General features: G+C 36.8%; 1 protein-coding gene across 3 annotated transcripts in view; it reads left to right on the plus strand.

Moving 5' to 3' along the window:
• Positions 1-18,090, plus strand: part of OPHN1 (oligophrenin 1) — a 586,519-nt gene that overhangs the window by 530,183 nt on the left and 38,246 nt on the right. For all 3 annotated transcript variants that reach the window (XM_010973648.3, XM_010973647.3, XM_045509198.2), the window contains exon 20: positions 9,964-10,111. In XM_010973648.3, the coding sequence (XP_010971950.1) occupies positions 9,964-10,111 (148 nt within the window). The remainder of the gene's footprint in view (positions 1-9,963; positions 10,112-18,090) is intronic.

Here is an 18,090-nt window from a genome sequence, read left to right on the forward strand (position 1 = left end):
GATGCTATGGGAGAAAATGGAAAGGGAACAGATCTCTGTCTTAGGAGTCAGATATAGCTTCAATAGTGGTAAAACATCAGTTAAGTCATGAAAGTTAAAGGGGAATGGATAAATTAAGGTACAGGCTAACCTCCTGTAACAAAGAGAACACCAAAGTCAGTGGCTTAAAGTAAGAGAGAAGTTCATTTTGCTCTCATGTAGAAGTCCAGATGTGAAAAGTCCATAATTGGTGGAGTAGCTCTGCCACCCTCACCAATTGGCCTTAATCTCTGGGTACTAGATACTTATTCCATTGGTCTTCATTTACTACTCAAGGAGAAGGAGAAAAGTGGCAGAATGGAATGCAGATAATTTCTTTATAAAATACATGATCCAGCAGTTTGCATACATCACTTCCACTTGTATTCTGTTGTTTAAAACTTAAGTAAATGGCCTTATCTAGATATAAGCGAAACTAGGAAATATAGACATGGGTACTCAGCTAAAACTCAGTTACTTCTATTAGTAAAAGGAAGAAGAAGGGATGGATACCTTAGTATAGGGTGAACGTAGGAATAGTGGAATATGAAACTGAAGATTGTAGGCAGTGTCTAGATTATACAGCATCTTGTGTACTAACTACAGAATTTGGACTTTGTCCCAAAGATAGTAAGGAGTCACTAAAATATTTTAATCAGAGGAGCAAAATTATATTTTGAGTTTAGAAAGGTCACTCTATCCATGCTTTGGTAGACAGATTAAAGGAAGTAGTGACAGGAGACACAGAGAACAGTTAGAAGACCACTGTAGTAATATTAGAGAGACATGAAGAGACTAAACTAAGGCAGTGGCAGTAAGCAGAGAAGATAGATTAGCAAGATATTAAGGAAGTATAATTGATGGAACATGGTGACTAAGTGGATATGGGGTGTGAGAGAGAGGGAGGACGCTAGGATAATATTACCCAGATTTCTGGCTTGGACATTAGCATTGTTTTAAGTAATAAACAATTATAAGAAAATAATTAAATATGTTTATTTTTAAAATGTTGAGGTTGAGATCATCTGGGATATCTAGGTGGCAGTATTAAGAAGGCAATTAGATATATATAAATAGAAATCATTAGAAAAAACTGCTAGTGCAAACCATGAGAGTGGATGAAATTGTTGGGAGAATGAGTCTAGATTAATGATATAATTAGACAACTGACAATACAATCCTGGGGAAGATCAACATTAAGGAAGGTCCAGTGAAAGAGATTGGGCAGTGTTCAGGGAGGTAGGAAGATGGTCACTCAGAAAGATAAAAGGTAAGGCATTTTTAGATCAGGAATGTCACTTTGTGTCAGTGCTGGAGCAGTCAAAATAAGGATTGAAAAGTGCTCATAGGATATGGTAGTTAGGAAGTTAGTGGTGATCATTGTGAAAACAGTTACAGAAGAGTGGTGTGGGCAGAGACCAGGTTGAAGAACAAATGGGATATGAAGAAATGCACACTGGGGACTGTGGAGTGATATCAGCAAGATAGCAGTGTGAGAATTTATAGCACTGCTCCCTTTCCCAAAACATCAATTTGAATAACTATCTGCACACAAAAATATCTTCACAAGAGCCTAGGAATCCAGGTGAGGGATTACAACACCTGGTGAATGACAGAAATAAGAAAAGATATAATGAGGAAAAAAGGTAGTGTCACCTATCTTTCACCCCTAGCACTCCTCTCCCAACACCTGGCAGTGTAGAGAAACACTATGAGAAAGGAGAGTAAAGTGAGCACCTGACTTCATCATTGACCCCAGTGCCAGCCGGCCCCAGCACCAGACCAACTCTTGCAGACTTAGGTGTCTCCCATGGCTCTGGGCTCCCAGGGGGCTCTTTTAAACCCAGGCCCCTGGCCAACCCAGTGATTCACCAGCTTCTGTGGCCCAGGTGGCTCCCACAGTCCTAGACAGCTCCTGTGGCACCAAGCTCCTAACAGTTTGCTGTAAACCCAAGCTCCCAAAACACCCAGCATCACCCAGTACTCACATCCCCAGGTAGCTCCCAAAGCACTAGGCAACCAGTAGGCTCACACAAACTCAGGCTCCTGGCCCACCCCATTATCACCCAGCTCCCATGTCATCATCAGGTTGCTGGTAAGCTCCTGTGAATACTGGCATCTGGCTCATTCCAGAATGAGCCAGATCCCATAGACCTAGCCTCTTGACTGGCTCACACTGACCTAGGCTCCCAACTTACTTCAATGACATACTACCCCTACAACTCAGGCTCCAGGTGGGCTTCTGTGGACCCAGGCTCCTGTCCCACTTCATTGTCAGACAAGCACCTGTGGCCTCAGCTTATAGGCTGGCTTCCAGAGAACCAGAATCCTGACCTACACTAGCACCAGATTAGGCCCCATAGACTCCCATAGACTCCCATAGACTCCCCAGGCTGGAACTTGAGACCCCAGGTTACAGGCCAACTTCCATGGCCTTAGACTCCAGGATTTCCCAAATGGCATGCCAGACCCCATTGCCGTAACCTCTAGTCCAGTCCCTACAAAATGAAGCTCCTGGCCCATCTAGCACCAGAACAGTCCCTGTGGACCCAGATGCTAGGCCGACCCCTGTGTTCCCCTGAGCCTGGTGGGTCAGCCTCCACGGACCCAGATGCAGGTTTGTACTCATGAACCCAGATCATGGGCCCATCACTGTAGACTCAAGTGTCAGGCCTGCCCCAGTGAATCCAAGCTCCAGGCCCACCCGCTTGGACCCAGGCACCAGGCTTATCACTGTGGATCCAAGCACCAGACCTGCCCAACTGCTGACCAAGGCACCAAACCTACCTGCCCAAGAATTCCAACAGCAAGTTTCCTCCCAGACACCACCAGATGGCCAACCTAGAATCTCAGGACTGTTAAAGGGCTTTACTTGCTGAAGTCAGTCTATAACAATAAGAGGAGATGCATACTTTGTCAAATGCACAGATACCAATAAAAGGCCACAAGTATCATAAATAAAGGAAACATGAAACCACCAAAGGAAACTAATAAAATTCAAATAACTAACCCTAAAGAAATGAAGTTCCAAGAATGGTCTGACAGAGATTGAGAACAATCCTCTTAAAGAAATTCAGTGAAAAGACAACTTACTGAATGGGAGAAAATATTTGAAAATGACATATCTAATAAGAGGTTAATATCCAAAATATATAAACAGCTCATACAACTCAATATCAGAAACAGCAATCCAATTAAAAAATGGGCAGAAGACGTGAATAGACATTTTTCCAAAGAAGACATACAGATGGCCAACAGCCATATGAAAAAAAGCACAGCAATGCTAATCATCAGGGAAACAGAAATCAAAATTATTATGAGATATCACCTCACATCTGTCAGAATGGCTGTCATCAAAAAGATCACAAATAATAAATGTTAGTGAGAATATGGAGAAAAGGGAACAGTGCACTGTTAGTGGGAATGTAAACTGGTGCAGCCATTATGGAAAACAGTATGGAGTTTCCTTAAAAAAATTAAAAATAGGTTTACCATATGATCCAGCAATTCAACTCCTAAGTTTATATCTGAAAAAGTGAAAACACTAATTTAAAAAGATATATGCACCCCAGTGTTCATCACAGTATTATTTACAATAGCCAAGATATGGAAGCAAACTAAGTGTCCATCAACAGATGAATGGCTAAAGCAACTAGGGCATATATTAGCCATTAAAAAGAATGAAATATTGCCACCTTAAACAACGTAGATGGGCCTGGAGGGTGTTATGCTTAGTGAAATAAGTCAGACAAAGACAAATACTATATGTTATAATCACTTACAATTAAAGAAATATAACAAAACAGAAACAGACTCACAGATATAGAGAACTAGTGGTTATCAGTTGGGTGAGGGAAGGGGGATGGGCAATATAGGGAAAGCCGATTAAGAGATAAAAACTAGTATGTATAAAATAAATAAGCTACAAGGATATACTGTACAGCATGGGGAAAATAGCCAATATTTTATAATAACTTTAAATGGAGTATAATCTATAAAAAATATTGAATCACTATGCTGAACATCTAAAACTATTATAAATCAACTATACTTTAATTAGAAAAGGAAATTCAGTGAACTATAAGAAAACACAGATAGACAACTAAATGAAATTAGAAAGACAGTGCATAAAAAAATGGGAAGTTCAGCAAAGAAACAGAAACCAATTTTTTTAAAAAACACAGAAATTTTACCATTCAAAAAACAATGACTGAACTAGAGAATTCAATAGAAAGCTTCAGTGTCACACTCAACCAAATAGAAGAAAGAATTAGTGAATCAGAAGACAGATCATTTGAAATCATTCAGTCAGAGGATCCGAAAGAAAAAAAGAATGAAAAAGACTGAAGATAGTCTATGTGAATTATGGGATCTATTAAAAGAAACAATGTATGCATTACTGGAGTCCCGGAAGGAGAAGAATGAGAGAAAGCTTATTTAAATAAATAATGGCTGAGAAATTCTTAAATCTTGGGATAGATTTATGAAGTTAACAAGTTACCTCAAAATATCAACCCCAAACAATCTTCTCCAAGACACAGTATACTGAAACTGTCTAAAATCAAAGATAAAGAATTTTAAAAGCAGCAAGAGAAAAAAAGCCTTCACATATGAACAAACCCCTAAAAGGCTATTAGCAGATTCCTCAGCAGACATCTTGCAGGCCAAGAGAGAGTTGGATGATTTATGCAAAGTTCTAGGGAAAAAAACTTCCATCCATGAATATTTTACCTGGCAAAGTCATCTTTCAGAAATGAAGGAGTGATAAAGACTTAACCAAATGAGCAAAAGCTGAGGGAGTTTATCAACACTAGATCTGACTTTCAAGAATATTGAAAGCAGTTATTCAAGCTGAAATGAAAAGACTAAATGAAAGGACTAATACGAAAATATAAAACCTATTGGTAAAGGTAAATATATAGTCAAATTGAAAATAACCTATTACTATAATATAGTGGTGTGTTAACCATGTATCTATTATAAAGGTTAAAGGACAAAAGTATTAAAGATAAATTTAGCTACAATGATTTGTTAATGGATGCACAATATAATAGGTTAATTGTGATGTCAAAAACAAAATATGGAAGGAGGTGTAAAATGGTAGAAGCTTAGTATGTGATCAAAGATAAACTGTTATCAGCTTTAAATAGACTGTTATATCTATATTTCAGTTTGTATAAGCCTCATGGTAGCCACAAAAACAAAAACCTATAGTAGATACACAAAAGATAATGAGGAGGGAATCAAAACATGACATTACAAAAATGATGAATTCATGAGAAGACAGCAAGAGATGAAGAAAGAAACAGGGAATTTCAAAACAGCCAGAAAATAACTATTAAGATGGAATTAGTAAATCCTTACCTAGCAGTAATTCTTTAAATGTAAATAGATCAAAAAGCAGAGTGGATGAATGGATTAAAAATAAGACCCTACAGTATGCTGCATAGACTCAAAGTGAAGGGATGGACAAAGTTATTTTATGCAAATGTAAACCAGAAGAAAACAAAGATAGTTATACTAATATCAGAGAAAAAAAAAACTTTAAATCAAATATGTAACAAGAAACAAGAGCTCATTATTTAAAGATAAAGTTGTCTATTCATCAGGAGGATATAACAATTGTACATATATATGCACCCAGCATTGAAGCACCTAAATATATTAATCAAACACTAACAATTTTTAAGGGAGAAATAAACAACAATGAAATAATAGTAGGTGATTTTAATACCCCATTTTCAGTAAAGCATAGATTATCCAGACAGAAAATCAATTAAAGAAACATTGGACCTAAACTATACTTTACACCAAATGTGCCTAACAGACATATACAGAACATTTCACTCAACAACAGAATACACATTCTTCTCAAGTGCACATAGCACTTGCTCTAGGTTAGATAATAAGTTAGGTCACAAAATAAACCTTAGAAAATGTAAGAAGACTGAAATCATACCAAATATTTTTCTGACCACAGTGGCATGAAGGTAGAAATCAGTAACAGTTAGAAGACTGGAAAATTTACAAATATATGCTAAACAGCAAAGTTCTGAACAACCAATGAGTCAAGTAAGAAATCAGAAGAGACATCAAAAATATATTAAAACAAATGACAATAGAAAAGCAACAAACCATAATTTATGCGATATGAATATATCAGTTCTAAGAAGGAATTTTACAGTGGTAAACACTTACATTAAGACAAAAGAAAGATCACAAATAAACAACCCAACTTAACACCCCAAGAAACTGAAAAAGAACAAACTCAGCCCAAAGTTTGCAGAAGGAAGGGAATAACAAAGATCAGAGCAGAAATAAATGAAATAGAGACAGAAAAATAATAGAAAAGATCAGTGAAACTAAGCTGTGGTTTTTGAAAAGATAAACTAAAAATCTTTGGCTAGACTAGGAAATAAAGAGAAGGCTCAAATATATAAAATCAGGAATGAAAAAGGAGACACCACAGAAATACAAAGGATAATAAGAGACTACTATGAATAATCATATGCCAACAAATTGCATAACCTACAAAAATGGATAAATTCCTAGAAACATACAACCTACAAAGACTAAATAATGAAGAAATAGAAAATCTTAACAGACTAATAGTGAGTGAGGAGATTGAATCAGTAATCAGAAATCTGCCAAAAAAGAAAAGCTCAGGACCAAATTGTTTCATTGATGAATTCCACCAAACATCAAAATAAGAATTAATGCCAATCCTTCTTAATTCAAAAAAGTTGAAAGGGAGGGAACACCCTCAAACTCATTTTGTGAAATCAACATTACCCTGATACCAAAGCCAGATAAGAACTCTACAAAAAAAGAAGAAGAAGAAAGAAGAAAGAAGAAGAAGAAGAAGAAGAAGAAGAAGAAGAAGAAGAAGAAGAAGAAGAAGGAGAAGGAGAAGGAGAAGGAGAAGGGGAGGAAAAAACTATAGGCCACAGCCACTATACATGATGAATACCGATGCAGAAATTACCTACAAAATACTAACATACTTAATTGAACAGCACTTATTAAAAGGATCATAGACCATGAACAAATGGGATATACACCTGAGATGCAAGGATGGTTCAACATATGCAAATCAATACATGTGATACACCACATTAATAGAATGAAAAACAGAAATCTTAATAGATGCAGAAAATGCATTTGCCAAAATTCAAACATCCTTTCATGATAAAAACTCTCAACAAATTAGGTATAGAAAGAACATACCTCAACATTACAAAGACTATATAGGAAAAGCCCACAGCTAACATCATAGTTGATGGCCAAAGGCAGACATCTTTTCCAGCTAAGATCAGGAACAAGATAAGGATGCTCACTATTACCACTCCTATTGAACACAGTTTCGGAATCCTAGCCAAAGCAACTAGGCAAGAGAAGGAAATAAAACACATCAAAATAAGAAAGGGCTATGTATAAGGTATTTCTGGTAACTTTTTATCAGATGTAAAACATTATTAATTTTACCTTCTTGGATGTTGGCCATTTTGTTATTCCCATAAATAATATTCTTGAGCTTTTTTTCTGGGGTGCACTTAAGTTACTTGAAAAGAGCTCAATGCTTTCATATACTTCCTTTAGGCTTTGTTAAGCAGAAAAAGAGTAGTATTCAGTTTAGGGTTAATTTTTCTTCACTAATGAGGCAAAAATCTTGTCTGTGTACTCAACTCAGTGCCCTATGAATTGTTTAATAATCCACCATGGCTGATGAGAACAGGAACTCTTCCAGCAGTGTGTGATCTTATGTGATTATTTCTTCTAATTCTATCATGTGGTTCTTGCCTCACACATATGTATTGATTAATACTCAGCTAGAATCTTAAAGAGGACATCTGCAGATCTCCATAGTTCTCTGTGCAGCTATTTGTTCTCTGGTACTCTGCCCTAAAAACTCACTTCCCTGCCCTCCTGATACTTGCAACTCAATGACTTCAACCTAAAGAGACTACTGGACTCCCCTGGGTTCCTCTTCCTGCATTATGGCCTGCAGAATCTTTCCAGACTGTAAGCTGAGACAGTTAAGGGGTTTGCCTCATTTTCCCTCCCTCTCATGGATTCCTGTCCTTCATTGCCAGATTTCAGATGCCTTCAAAATCATTGTTACATGTATTTTTTCTAGTTTTATTTTTAATTGCTTCATGCTGAAGATGTAAATCTAGTCCCTTTTGTGCTATTTTGGCTGGAAAGGGAAGTAGCTGTTATGGTCTTTTCAGAGGACAATTTGACCTTTTATGTCAGAATTTTAATTGTGTTTATTTGTTGGCCAAGCAATTCTAGCCACTCTTCTAGTTGCAGGAGATATAGCAGTGAACATGATGATATATTTCAATATAGCATTCCATTGAGTGAGGAGACAAACAATAAAAATTAAATAAGTACAATGTGCTATGTTAGAAAGTGATAAGAAATACTAAGGAGAAAAAAGTTTAAACAGAGAAGGAAGTAGGAAGGAGGCATGTCAAAGTCTTAGACACATTTACCTGAAAGGACTCACTGAGGGAAATATATTTGATCATAATCTTACTGGAATCAATGGAGCAAACTATATGAAAATCTGGAGGAAGAGCACTTCAGGTAGAAGAAACACTCAGTACAAAGGCTCTGGTATGTTTGATGAATAGCAGGGAATATTTGTAACAATTACCACAGTGCCTAAGCAGATGCTCACAAAATGGTAGCTATTTAGTATATTATTACTAATGGTGGTGGAACCAGAAATATGACTTAAAACTATATGGCCTCAAAGCTTATCTGCCGGCTACTGTGTCATATACTTTTTTCCCTATACCATGAGACATTGAGATGTGTACTGCCTTATGATTGTTCTTACATTCTTCTCTATCATTGTGCAGCTTTACACAGGCTTGCTTGTGTTCCCAACCGTAAATTCTGTGATGTGCAACCTATGTTGACTCTTGCCTGGTAGAATGTTGGGCTATGACATATCTCTTTGCACTAATCATTGGGGTTGATTCTATTATTGCAATGGACCTTGGCCCCTTCCTCCCTCACCACACATGTGTGCCTTCCCAAAGTGTGTTCACTCTGCCCAAAAGGTCATTCTCCCCAGGGATATGAAGATCCTCAAGTACATATGAGACACTATATACAAATTCTAGTCACAACTCCTCCCTCATTTATTCAGCACTTTTACACCTTCCAAGGCACTTTGTTTTTACCCTTTATTATTTGAATAAGTAGTGCATATGTGGTATGAAAATTTTAAAGATCAAAATGATATTGGAGTGAAAAATGTTTCCTACATACTTTCCTCAGCCACTCTTTATTCTTGTCTTGTGACAAACAATGTAACCAGTTTTTCTGGTATCCTTTCAGAAATAATGCATGTGAGTGTTTTTAGTCATCCTCCACACCCTACCCCTACCCATACAATGTAACTTGACTACCCTTTTCACTTGATTCTCAACACACCCTGTAAGGTAGATAGTACTCTTCCCAATTTACAGAGAGGAAGCTAAGGCTTAGAGATGAGAGGTGACTTTTTACGTTTTTTTTAATGCAGGTGACTTTTTTACAGTTTCCTGGAAAGTAATTGGAAAACTCAGGACTGATGTCGCATGCTTTTTTTAAATTAATAACCTAATTGGCTTTATTAAATGATTCATGTATTGGGCAGCATCCTATCTAATAAATAGAATGGTGCTCCCCTGATGTTGCAGTTTTTGTCTGCACTCTTTCCTCTACACTGAGAAGTACTAGGTATGGTGCCTCAGACATAGTAGGAGTTCTCTAAATGCTTACTGGTAGCTAATGTGATTAAGTAAATCCCCCAATTCCTTTGGTCACATTAGAATTGCTATGGCAGACTCTACATTTAATGCTGGTGGATATCAACTGGTGGTTAGCATTAGAGATACAAAAAGTTGATCTTTCTAATTGTTTCCTGGAAATATTTCCCCTCTACAGATATATTCAGGTCCACCTGAGGAAAGTACTGCACCCCCAGTGCCTCCTCCTCGAGTGACAGCAAGAAGGCACAAACCTATCACAATTTCGAAGCGCTTGCTGCGGGAAAGGACAGTTTTCTATGCTTCTTCCCTGGATGAAAGTGAAGGTCAGTATTAAGGCTTACCCTTAGCTTCTTAATAGTGATTAGAGACAAAGAGGATATTAAAGGGCAGAAGTGGAGGTGTAACCATTTTTCTCCATGTAACGATAGACTTTTCCTGGGTCCTGGGCCAGGCAAGGCAAGGTTTATAAAATTTGTGCCCGGGAAATGAATTAGTCTTCTGGCAGTGGATAGCACAGATATGAGCCTGTAAAGCCAGCTACCATTTTACCTTAGCAGGCCAGTGGAGTTCCAAGGTGTTCTTAGATCTTTACCTCAATACATTGAAATGGGTGAGCAGTGTTTTCTGAATGTTCTGAGATTTTAAATACAAATTCAGCTAACATAGAGGAGTAATGGCTGAATAAGGGTTTCTAGTGCTTGTCCCCTCACAGTGACATCAATTCAGTCATCCATACATGAAAATCCCTTCATGAGAGCTATGGAATCCAGATGAGAGGTCAGAGCACCTGGGTGGAGTACAGAAATAAGAAAAGGTGCATTGCAAATGCTAGAGAGGACATTTTCATATTACCCACATCACCCCTCTCCCTAGCTCACACAATGCAGTAAAGAGAGAGATCCCTTCCACATGGAGGAAGGTGAGTGAAGTGAGCACCCTACTTTACCTTGGACTCCAGCACCAGGCCCACCACAGTAAACCTCAGCACCAAGCTATCCCCCATTTTGCCAGGCTCCAGGCTAGCTTCCACAGACCCAGACTCCAGACCTATCCCACCACTAGGCCATTCTCTGCACGTTGCAGACGCCAGGCTCTGGGACTGCCCATGCAGACCCAGAATCCAGGCTCACTACCTGCTAGGCTGGCTCCTGCAGCCCTAGTCTCCAAAATGCAACCACAGACCCAGCCTCTAGGCTGGTCCCTATGGCTCTAGTCTCCAGGATGTAATCATGGGCTCAACCTCCAGGCTAGCCTGGAGGACCCAGACTCCAGTTATGCCCCAGACCCTGTGAACCCAGACTCCAGTTATGCCCCAGTGACAGGCTAGCCTCCCAGGCCCAGACCCCAAACTCTTCCCTGCAGATCCAGGCTTCAGGCTTGCTCATCCACTGACCCAGGCACCAGAACAACCTACCCAAGGACTCTACCAGCAAATCCATTTGTGGAGCCTGCCAGCTGGCCTACTCAGAATCTCTGTGTATGCTGACAAAGGGCTTTCCTTGCCAAAGTCAGTCTGTAAAGACTGGAAGACATATCCACTTCTTTAAATAGGCAAACACCAACTCCAGGCTACAAAGATCAGGAATAATCAGGGAAACTTGACACCACCAAATGAACAATAAAAGCACTATGAACATATCCTAATGAAATGAAAATCTGAACTATCTGAAAATGAATTCCAAATAATTATCTTAAAGAAGCTCAGTGAGCTATAAGAGAACCCAGACAATGAAACAAAATCAAGAAAGCAATGCATGAGAAGTTCAAGAAAGTGATAGCAATCATAAAAAAAAGAAAAAAAGAAAAAGAAACAAACAGAAATTCTGGAGTTGAAGAACACAATGACTGCACTGAAAAATTCAATAGAGAACTTCAGCATCAAACTTGATCAAGCAGAAGAAAGAATCGGTGAGGTCAAAGAGTCACTTAAAATTACTCAGTCAGAGGAACAAAAAAGAAAAAAAAAATTGTAAAAGTGAAGAAAACTTGAGCCTTATGGGACATTATCTACAAACCAATGTACACACTATGGGAGTCTCAGAATTGGGGAAGAAGGGGAAAGAGACAGAAAGCTTATTTAAAGAAATAATGACAGAAAACTTACTAAATTTTGAGAGGGAAATGAACATCCAGATTCATGAAGCCCAAAGAAACCCAAATAGATTAAACATTAAAAGATTTTAATCAAGACACATTATTTTAAAATTTGCAAAACTTCAGGACAAAGAGAACATTTTGAATGCAAGAGAAAAGCAAACTGTCACATACAAGGAAATCCCCATAATACTGTGAGCAGATTTCTCAGCAGAAACCTTGCAGTCAGGAGAGAGTGGTATGATATATTCAAAATGCTGAAAGGAGAAAACTTCCAACCAAGGATACTATACTGGACAAAGCAGTCCTTCATAAATGGAGATTTTTTTGAAAAAAATTCTAGACAAACAAAAGCTGAAGGAGCTAATCACCACTAGACTTGGCTTACAAGAATTGCTAAAAGAGGATATATTCAAGTTGAAGTAAATGGACACTTACAATGTGAAAACATGAAAGTATAAAACAAATTGGTAAAGGTAAGAATATAGCCCAATTCAGAATATTCTAACATTGTAATAGTGATGTGTAAATCACTTTTAACTCTAGAATAAAAGTTAAAACACAAAAGTACTAAAATACCTATAGCTACAATAATTTGTCAATGGATACACAATCTAAAAATTATAAATTGTGACATCAATAACTTAAAATGTAGGGGTAGGAGAAGTTAAAATGTAGAGTCTTTGTATGTAGTCAATGTTACTTTGTTATCAGGTTTAAAGAGACTGCTATAAATATAAGACATTTTATGTAAACTTTGATACCTATAAATACAAAACCTATAGCAGATACAGAAAACATAGAGAGAAAAGAGTCAAAGTATATCACTACCAAAAAAGTCACAAAAAAAGACAAGAGATGAAGAAAGGAAGAAAGGAAATACAAGAGTCAGAAACAATTAACAAAATGGCACTAGTAAGTCTTTACCTACCAATAATTACCTTGAAAGAAAATGGATTAAATTCTTCAATCAAAAGACATAGTGGCTGAATGGGTAATAAAAAATGATATTCAACTATGTGCTGTCTACAAGAGACTCACTTTAGCTGTAAGGATAAATATAATCTGAAAATGAATGAATAGCAAAGGTATTCCATGCAAATGTTAACCAAAAGGGAGCAAGAGTGGCTATATTTGTATCAGACAAAATAGACTTTATGTCAAGAACTGCCACAAGAGATAGGAAAAGGTCATTATATAATGATAATTATGTCATATTTCAAGAGGATATAACCATTGTAAATATATATGAACTCTTAAGTATGTAAAACAAATATTAACAGAAATAAAGGGAGAAATAGACAGCAATAAAATAATAGTAGAGGATTTCAATACCTCACTCTTTTTTTGGTGGGGTTGGGGGGAAGTAATTCAGTTTATTTATTTATTTACTCTTAGAGGAAGTACTGGGGATTGAACCCAGGACCTCATGCATGCTAAGCATGCTCTCTACCACTTGAGCTCTACCTTCCCCCTCTCAATACCTCACTTTCAACAATGCATAGATATCCAGACAGAAATCAGTAAGGATAAGCTGACTTGAGCAACAGTATAGATCAATAGACATATACATAACATTGCATCCAACAGCAGGTGAATACACATTTTTTCAAGCACATGTGACATACTGCATTAACAGAATGAAGGATAAAAATCATATGATCATTTCAATGGATCCCAAAAAAATTTTGACAAAATTCAATATTCTATCATGGTAAAAACTTTCAACAAAGTGGGTATAGGAGGAATAAAACTCAGCATAATAAAGGCCACATATGCAAACCCACAGCTTACATCATACTCACATGTGGAAAACTGAAAACTTTTCCTTTAAGATCAGGAACAAAGATGTTCACTTTCTTCCCGTCTATTCAATGTAGTGCTTATAGTCCTAACCAGAGCAATTAGCCAAGAAAAAGAAATAAATGACATCTAAAGCAAAATGAAAGAAGTAAAATTGTCTCTGTGGATGGATGATGTGATTTTATACATAGAAAACCCTAAAGATTCCACTGAGAGACTATTAGAACTAATAAGTGAATTCAGTAAAGTATAAGGTATAAAAGTAAAATACAAAATACAATTGTTTTTCTATATACTAACAATGAAATATCCAGAAAAGAAATTAAGAAAACCATTCCATTCACAATAGCATAAAAAAACTTAGGAATAACTTTAGCCAAGGAGTTGAAGACTTGTGCACTGAAACCTAGAAGACACTGAGGAAACATAATGAAGAAAACACAAATAAATGGGATTCTGCGTTCGTGTTTGGACAAACTAATATTGTTAAAATGTCCATACTGCCCATAGCTACCTACAGATTCAATACAGTCTCTATCAAAACTCCAATGACATTTTTTCATAGAAATAGAAAAAGCAATTTTAAAATTCATAGGGAGCCACAAGAGACCCCACAATGGGCAAAGCAATCAGCAAAATTGAAGTCATCACAATTTCTGATTTAAAATATACTACAAGGCTGTGGTAACCAAAACAGTATAGTAATGGCATAAAAATAGACATATAGACCAATGAAACAGAATAATGAGCCCAGAAAAAAATACACACATTGATGGTCAATTGATCTTTCACAAAGGTGCCAAGAATACACAATGAGGAAAGTATAATCTTTTCAATACATTTTATTGGGAAAAATGGATATCCATATGCAGAAGAAATTAGACCCTTATTTAACACTATATACAAAGATCAACTCACAATGGATTGAAGACTTAAATGTAAGACCTATAACTCTAAAACTACTAGAAGGAAATATGGGGAATAAGCTACTTGTCATTTGTATGGGCAGTGATTTTTGGATTTAACCCCAAAAATACAACCAACAAAAACAAAATAGACAAACATGATTGCATCATACTAAACAGCTTCTGCACAACAAAGGAAACAATCAGGTGAGTAAAGAAACAACCTACAGAATAGGAGAAGATATTTGCAAATCATATATCTGATAATATCCAAAATGCATAAGGAACTCATACAGCTCAATAATAAGAAAAGAAATAACCCAATTTTTAAAAGATCAAATGACCTAAACAGACATTTCTCACAACAAGATATATATATATATATGGCCAATAGGTATATGGAAAGGTGCTCAACATCACTGATCATCAGGGAAACGCAAATCAAAACTAGTGAAATATCACCTCATGCCTATTAGGATGGCTATTACCAAAAAAAGACAAAAGACAAGTGTTAACAAGGATGTGGAGAAAAGAGAACCCTTGTATACTGTTGGTGATAATGTAAATTAGTACAGTCATTATGGAAAACAGTATGTAGGTTTCTCAAAAAATTAAAAATAAACTATCATATAAAGCTGTCAGCTGCCTGGCTGAGTGTTCAAGTCATGCTCAGACATTCATACAGAGCCTCTTTGCAAAGACTGGGAGTCATATTGGTTCTTGATGTTTTGAGGCAACCTCTGTCTAATTATTAGCTGATCACAAAGCTAACTAAGCACTGTCTTTAGTGGCAACACTCAACAAAGAATGCAGATTTTACAGAAATAGGTCAGAAAATTCAGTAAACAAACTAACAACAATAACTAAAGCAAACAGCAACAACGACAATCTCTGGGGAGGAGAGAGAATCTGAGTTCCAGAGTTGCCATATTATTTTCCTTAAAATGTCTAGTTTTCAGTAAAAATTACAAGATATGTAAAGCAATAAGAAAGCATAACCCATACACATGAACAAAACCAAAAAGCATTCAGGCAATTGCTGCCACATAACCCATCAACTCCACTCTTCAGTACGTACTCAGGAGAAATGAAAACATGGCTTCATAAAGACTTACATTTGAATATTTATAGCAGCTTTATTTCATATCATCCAAAAACTATAAACAATCTGAATGTTCATCAGCTGATAAGTGAACAAAAAAATTGTGGCATATGCATACAACAGAATACTACTCAGCAACATACAGGAATGAACTTCTGATACATGCATCATCCCTACCCACCAGATATATCAGCTTCTTTCAGGATCTCAAGCATGTCCTCATAATCCAGGCCTTTGCATCTGCTTTCCCCTTTGCTGGAAGCTCGCCTCTCCACCTTTACATGGATGGGTCATTCTCATAATTCAGGTCTCAGATAAATGCCACCTCCTCCAAGTGACCTTCCTTGACCACCTCCAATGTGGCTCTCCATGGTTATTTACCTCTGCCCCTAGTTTGTTTCACTCATACCACTTATTAATTGTTCTTCATATTTTATGGTCTAGTTACTTCTTTTTACCTGTCCACAGAATAAAAGTTAACAGCTATGTCAATAAAAAATAAGTAAAATAAACTACCACATTATCCAATAGTTCTACATCTAGGTATATATCCAAAGGAAATAAAATTATTACCCCGAAGAGATACGTGTACTCTCATATACATTGCAGCATTATTTACAGTAGCCAGATATGGAAATACTGAAGTGTTCATCAACAGAAGATTAGATAAATAAAATGTGGAGGTATCACCTCACACCAGTCAGAATGGCCATCATTCAAAAATCCACAAATGACAAATGCTGGAGAGGCTGTGGAGAAAGGGGAACCCTCCTACACTGCTGGTGGGAATGCAGTTTGGTGCAGCCACTGTGGAAAACAGTATGGAGATTACTGAAAAGACTAGGAATAGACTTACCATATGACCCAGGAATCCTGCTCCTGGGCATATATCCAGAAGGAACCCGACTTCAGGATGACACCTTCACCCCAATGTTCATAGCAGCACTATTTACAATAGCCAAGACATGGAGACAGCCTAAATGTCCATCAACAGATGACTGGATAAAGAAGAAGTGGTATATTTATACAATGGAATACCACTCAGCCATAAAAACCAACAACATAATGCCATTTGCAGCAACATGGATGCTCCTGGATAATGTCATTCTAAGTGAAGTAATCCAGAAAGAGAAAGAAAAATACCATATGAGATCACTTATATGTGGAATCTTAAAAGAAAAGAAAAGAAAAAAGACAAATGAACATAAATACAAAACAGAAACAGACTCATAGACATAGAATACAAACTTGTGGTTGCCAATGGGGCAGAGGGTGGGAAGGGATAGACTGGGATTTCAAAATTGTAGAATAGATAAACAAGATTATACTGTATAGCACAGGGAAATATATAGAAGATCTTATGGTAGCCCACGGAGAAAAAAATGTGACAATGAATATATATATGTTCATGTATAACTGAAAAATTGTGCTCTACACTGGAATTTGACACAACATTGTAAAATGATTATAAATCAATAAAAAATGTTAAAAAAGAAAATGTGATAGATACACACACACACACACGAATATTATTTGGCCTTAGGTAAAAAAGAAGGAAATGCTGTAATTTGTGACAACATGGATGAACCTCGAGTACCTTATGCTAACTGAAATGAGCCAAGGACAGAAAAACAAATACTGCATGATCTCACTTAGATGTGAAATCTAAAAATATCAAACTCACAGAAGCAGAGTAGAATGGTGGTTGCCAGGCACTTGAAGGAGGGGGAAATGGGGAGATGTTGATCAAAGGGTACAAAGGTTCAGTTATGCAGGATGAATAAGTTCTGGAATTGTAAGATACAGCATTGTGACTATAGTTAATAATACTATATTGTATACTTGAAGCTTTTGAAAATAGTAGATCTTAAATGTTCTTATCACACCCAAAAAAACGGTAACTATGTGAGGTGATGGATATGTTAATTAGATTGATTGTGGTAATCATTTCACAATGTATTAATATATCAAAACATCACATTGTATCCCTTAACTATACACAAGTTTTTATTTGTCAATTATATCCCAAAAAGCTGGGGAGAAAATCAGCTCACATAGATTGAGGTATGGTGCTAAGTAGAATTAAGACACAGTCCGCCACCTCAAGGAGTTTATAGGTTTAATTGAGATTAGATAGATAGATAGATAGATAGATGCCATTCAGTAGAATAATTGCTTAGTATAGATACTGTACCCATTCTAAATGGGCTTTTCTCCCTACTACTCTTATTGAGACATTTTTTTGTCGAGATTACCAACAATCCCCGTGTGGCCACTCCACTATTCTCATACTCATCTGTGAGCAGCATTTCACAGTTTACTAACTCCTCCTCCTTTATTTATCTGAATCCATCTTTATTTCCCTCATTTGGTATATAAGTTAAACCAGAATGGAAAG

The sequence above is a fragment of the Camelus bactrianus genome, chromosome X (genome assembly GCF_048773025.1).
Source record: "Camelus bactrianus isolate YW-2024 breed Bactrian camel chromosome X, ASM4877302v1, whole genome shotgun sequence".
Taxonomy (NCBI): domain Eukaryota; kingdom Metazoa; phylum Chordata; class Mammalia; order Artiodactyla; family Camelidae; genus Camelus; species Camelus bactrianus.